This window comes from Meleagris gallopavo, chromosome 10 (assembly GCF_905368555.1).
Source record: "Meleagris gallopavo chromosome 10, MGAL_WU_HG_1.1, whole genome shotgun sequence".
Taxonomy (NCBI): Eukaryota; Metazoa; Chordata; class Aves; order Galliformes; family Phasianidae; genus Meleagris; species Meleagris gallopavo.
Window position 1 is genome coordinate 22,113,089 of NC_139413.1, and position 6,000 is coordinate 22,119,088.

The 6,000-nt window shown below is 40.8% G+C and overlaps 1 protein-coding gene across 4 annotated transcripts in view; it reads right to left on the reverse strand.

Moving 5' to 3' along the window:
- The window catches only part of SPATA6 (spermatogenesis associated 6), a 47,662-nt gene extending 45,100 nt beyond the window's left edge, over positions 1-2,562 (reverse strand). For 2 of the 4 annotated variants that reach the window (XR_014885355.1, XM_085232243.1), the window contains exon 1: positions 2,368-2,562. Coding sequence is in view for 3 of the 4 variants with exons in the window: in XM_085232243.1 (XP_085088369.1) it covers positions 2,368-2,415 (48 nt within the window). In the remaining variant the exon portion in view is untranslated. The remainder of the gene's footprint in view (positions 1-2,367) is intronic. The other 2 variants (XM_085232242.1, XM_085232241.1) reach the window with 2 other exon arrangements.
- Positions 2,563-6,000: the final 3,438 nt, after the last annotated feature.

Consider the following 6,000-nt stretch of genomic DNA (forward strand, 5'->3'; position numbering starts at 1 on the left):
ACAGTGGCTGCAAGCGCTAAGAGGAGTGAGTAAAACAGAGAGATTTCATTCAGAAAGGCAAGATTGCCCTCAGACTACACACTAAAACTCCTATTAGCTTGGCTGGGACTTTTCCTCTTAAGTTTACGATTCTTCTTAACCAGGGCTTTGCACCCTGCAGAAGGCAACTGGAAGAACACAAAGAAAGGTTTGAACACATCAGGTATAGCAAAACTGCAAGCAATAGTTAGGGGATATGTATTCTGGTTAGCCTGTAAAAGTAAGATCTTACAAATCAGCATGCGTAGTGTGCTGTTTATCTACAATCTTATAGAAGCACAATTCATTGTCTGGGCTGGAACACCAAGTCTACACGTTCATATAACTTTAAATCAGCTATAAAAAAAACAAAACAAAACAAAAAAAAACAATGGTACGTGTATATCCACAGTTCATGAAGTGTGTTAGGTAACATACGCTGCACGGAGCTGCAGAACACTGAAGAGACGAATTGAAGTCCTTCACTGATTGCAAACCTTTCAGGGAGGATGAGGGACTATTTTAAAAACGGTAAAAGTGTACCAATTTTCTAATGATTAACTGCTCTTACAACCAACCAGGGGGGCTATTGAAGAGAAACAACTGTTACCACATGAAGTTCCAGAAGGATGAAAACGTGCTATCCCTAATGCTGGGACACCACAAACTGCCATAATGAAATCATTGAATTCACCTCATGGGAAGGAACAGAATTCTACTGTTCCAACATCTGATATATATCTGTTATTTTTTTTTTCCCCTTCCTACACTCAATACTCAAATTATACAATGTATATGCAACCAATGAGAAAGGCTGGCCCTGAAAAAAATCTTTTAGTAGCCCATTATTACCAAGCAGAAAGGTTCTGCATGAAGGGCAATGGACAGTATTAACTTCTGTGGAGTGCAAGCTTACATAAAGAATAGCCCTTTGGACTCAGAGTTACAAAAATAATCTTCTCAATATAAAGAGATGACATTTTAGTCTCCTTACCTGACAGTAATCCACAATGCTATTAATTCACCTTAGTGCTTAAAGCTTTACATACTTCACTGCCACGTTTGTGAATTCTCCAAGTAGCAGTGACATGAAGAATAATGTGAATTTCATTCTGTTGCTACATGAGCAATCTAAATGCCAGCAGCAGAGGTAGGAACCAAAATTAGTCTCAGAAAACAAATAACAGTGAAAGCTCAGTCTGAGCAATCATGAATTATTCAATTTAAACTAATGGCAGGGTAAACCAAATATGGTCTTAAACTAAGGTTTTCAATTTTAGAAGAGTAGCCTTTCAGAAATGAAGACTGCCTATGAAATAAACCAAAGGACTCATGCATTCCAGATAGGAAAAGACCTTGGAACTTAGATTAAGTCAAAAGGAACAAAACCAAACTGGAACACGTATCCTAAAGCAAGAGAAAATCAAATATGACAGCATTTCTGACACAGGTCAACAGGTTTCCAAGAGGCTTCAGAAATATGCAGAGCGTTGAAAAAGAACCAGAAATTGAGAAAAGAAGGGCAATGCTGTCTGACTGAAAAATAACAACTGTGAGACACCTTTGAGGCAGAAAAAGAGACCTGAGCAATTACACTTAATCAATCAGAATATTAAATATGAAATAACAAAGGCTATGGAGGCAAATACGAGAAGGAAAAAAGCCTGGCAGCATGCGTTTAATAAAAAGATCAGACAAGCAAAACTCAATGTTTTCTGGGCAAAGGATATCTAGCTTTATCTGGGCATCAGTAATGTCACATGGTGCTACGTGAGATATTGCTACCTATGATGCAAAGAAGGAAGTTAGCAAGAAAGTCTTATGGTAATATAGAACTGGCCAAAGGACAGCATCAGTAAAATGGAGAGCATCAATTAAGGGTTGCTATTAAAAACACTCGTGTATATGCTGGAATCCACATCTTTAAGCAATTTTATTGATCCCGGTACAAGAAGTCAAGGAACACTCATGAAATTCCTCAATCAAAATTCAGAAATGGAAGGTCACGAGAAAGACACAGAAAAAAAACAGCCATAAGAACTGAGACAGACCTACTGTGTACATAACACTGCCTGGTTTTACCAGAGGATCTCTCCGTGTTAAACAACAGCCTGGCCGCAGCGCAGCTGTGAAGGGACTAACGTTAAGATATAAAGGATGAACTGGGATTTTTTATTTATTTATTTTTTTTTTTCCTTCTTCCCCTGACATCATCTACGGTAACTGTGAGACCCTATTTGTACTGCCGAATTCAATTCTAACCCTGATCAATGCAAACTCCTTCCGGAAGGAACAAGAGTGGCTTTCCTGCAGCGGGCAGGCCGGAGGAGTCGCGGCCCGGGCACTCACCGAGCGGATCTCCAGCTGCAGGACGCAGCGCAGCACCTTCCGCGGCATGGAGCGGCCGGGCCGGGCCGGGCCGGAGGTGACGGCTCCCGACCCGATCCCGAGCCGCGGGCCGGACGCCGTTGCCACGGCAACCGCCACGCTTCCGCCTCCCGCTGCGCATGCGCACAACGCCTGCGGACGGGGCCCGGGCGCTGAGGGAGGCGCCCTGGGGGCGGTGCGCAGTGACGTCACTCCCACAATGCCCCGCACCTCCACCCCATCCCACAGTGCCTTGCGCTTCCCTTTATTTATTTTTTTTATTTTCCTGTTCTCCTTTTTTCTTTTTTTTTTTTTTTCTCCTTCGTTAATTTCGGGTGTGTCCTCGAGTTTCCCCAACATCCTAGTTTTGACTCTTTGAGCAGTTGTCTCAGAGTACCTGTTGTCATGTATTATACTAAAACAGTAACATCTGTCTGCAGCCTCAGACTAGGAGAGGTTTAAGCCTTCAGATATTTCCAAATTCATGAAAGCAGCTGGGGGGAGGAGAGGCAGATCAGTGGGCCAATAATTGCTTCCAAAAGAGGGCAGTAGCACAAACGTATCCCACAAACGTTTTAATTTCACATTTTCACAGACTGGCTATTAGTGCTGTAACAATTGGACAGATCAGTGCAATGGGAAAGGCATTACAACAAAGGTGTGAGGAAGGAAAGACCAGCATAATAGTAGGATGCTACAAAGGAAGGGAAGAAAATTGCTCACCCGTATCAGAAGATTCCAGGTCCACAGGGGAAAACCTCAGCAAGGAGGGATCTCCAGAAAGAGATCATTCCCCCATCACAGTCAGCCCTTAAATGAGATCCAAGAGAGATGCAGCCAGGTTCCACCCCTTCTGGTCACACAGCTGAATTGCCTTCACCTGTGTTTCCAGGTCTGACCTGGTCCTTTCCCCAGGTGCTCAATCAGTGGCTCAGGCTGTGACTCAACAGTTCCCATACAAGCACCATGTGGTTGGGAAAGATTTACCATTCTTAGTGTGTTTTAGTTTTTAATTAATACTATACATACATATTAAAGACATTAGAACAGTCAACCGTGGTTTCAGTTATCCCTAGAGATATATTCCTAGATTTCAGTCTGTTAAAAGAAAACAACTGGAAATGCGGGCTTTATGTCTATTTCGGTGATTTCTGTAATAGCTGTGAACCTTTTTTGGTTTGTGGTTTTTGTTCAAGCAAAGGCAGGATTCTGCATTTAGGGACTGGAAAAAAAATAATCTCATTTGAGACTTGCACACCTCTAATACATATATTAAAGAGGGGTTTACATTTGGATAAGAACATTTTATATGCATTATCGGTCTCAAGCTTATGAATGGCTTTCCAGAATAAATACGAAGGAAATTCTCAAAGATCCATAGCCTCAGATGTTAAAATGATTTACTGCAAATTTTCAGGTGCCTTTCATATAGAATCATAGATACATGAAGGTTGAAAAGACCTCTAAGATCATCCAGTTCAACCCCAGTCCATCCCCACCATGTCCACTAACCACATCCCTCAGTCCATGTCTCCACAGTTCTTGGACACCTTCAGGGACAGTGACTCCACCACCTCCCTGGGCAGTCTGTGCAGTGTATCACCAATACACATACTTTTTGGAGAGATAAATAATACGTTAAAGATTGGGAGGTATGAGATTTTATGATAAGTGTGGTCATATAAGACCAGAAGACAGATAAATGCTGAAGTAAAAAATGGCATCATGTCTGTGATGAAAATTCAACATCTGTGTGCAGTGACCTGGAACAGAAATGCTTTTTAACCCTTGGAAAAGAAGCACAAGGCAAGGCAGAAAGTCTCTCTGCAGAAATAACAAAGCAGTGAGTTTCAGTCTTTCTCTCTAGTAAACCAAGAAAAACCTGGGGAAGGCTGGAAGGTTACACTGCGAGCACAGACATGCTTCTCCATCCCTCAGATCTACAGACATTCTCCATCTCACCATGCTGGACCTTGGAAGGGAAGGATGCTGCTGCAGTGTTTTTCCTGTCCAGCCCTTTCTGCAGCACTGCGAGATCCATCTGTATCTTGTGGTCATGATGAAGTGCATAGTTTACTCAAATATTTGCACTGCAGGAACAGCGATGCAAGGAAATCCTGTCTTTCAGCAAAAATCCATTTGCTAATAAGCAAAATCAATAAGCAAAACCACAAAGGGCATGCTACTGTAACAGACCTGAGGTTTTTACTGCTATAAATTTTCTCTGCTGTGAAAATGAGTGAATTCCTTGGCTTTTACAAAAGTAAATCTTGGAATGCTACTTCTACTTAGTTCCTTGTAATATAAGAGCCTGGAAGAGAGCTTTGCATTTATGTTAATTTTTTTTTTTTTTTTTTTCAATCTTCTCCATTTAAAATCTCCTTTTCCAGTCCTCTGAGCCCTTCCACATATCTTCAATTTCATCAGAATACTCAGTATTCATACTACCAAAAGGTTGAAGATACTGGTTTAAGATAAGTATCACAACAATTTTACCCTATTTTTGCAATGGTCCTCAGGGTCAGGCCTCAAGAATTTCAGCGTATTGGCATATGCTACAACAGAGCTGAGGTGGGAAATGAACAAGAATCACAATTGCAAACAACAAATATTGCAAAGTCCAGAATCTAAAAAAATAGTGTGGATTAGAGAGAAATGGATCAGATAAGGCTGGAGATCAGGAAATCTAACGTCACTGAGTGTGTCAGAGATTCGCTTCTGGTTAAGAAGCCATGAATGTTTCTCTCCTTAAACTTAGGAAGCATTACACTGGGTACAAAGTGGTATTTCACATTTATTCCGGCTATAAGAATGAAGGAAATATAGGAGCTTTCCACATTTTTTCCTCCTTCTACTGCAGTTCTTGTAAGAGTGTTGTCAGAGAGCCATTTCTGCCTACTTTAAGATCTTAATGTTGTTGGAGCAGCCAAAAAAGACCTCAGCCTACGTATATGAAGTGCCTCTATTTTAGATAACATCACTGAGTGTGATTGTCTTGTCGTAAATAACTGTGGAGAATTCCAGGAAGACATCTGCTCAAATAACAGCAACAAATTATGAGATATGGAAAGATTTCCATATTAGAAAAAGCAAACAAACAAAACATTAAGACTGCTTTACTTTGGAGAGCAGAAAAGTAAGATGTAATACAAAAAAGGTACATAAGGGATTGAGTAATTTGTAGAAATGTGTTTTTCTATTTACCCATGCCTATTTATCCTTTCAAAGGACACAGGCAATGAAATTAAAAGACAACACAATCAAAACTGATAGAAGAAAGTACTTTAGATAGTGGAACTCATTATAACAAGCTACATTCACCAGTGTTCAAAGGAGAATCAGAATGCTTTAGAGACCCGGTAGGACAGTACCCACATGCATTGCTTTTTTTGATCTTCTCACTCACTGCTAGGTTAAATGTGCAATTCACAAAAGTCTGTTCCTGTGCAAAGAATCGTAGCGAGGAAAACAGCCAGAAAAAGTTAAGACTAAACAATCCCAGTCCACTACAGAGCAGAGCTGGAAAAATTTTGTAATGTGAGAGATTCTAATAGGATCTAAGGGGAGCAAAGTGAATTGCATTACTGCAGACAGTAATGTAACAGGGAAGGTAGA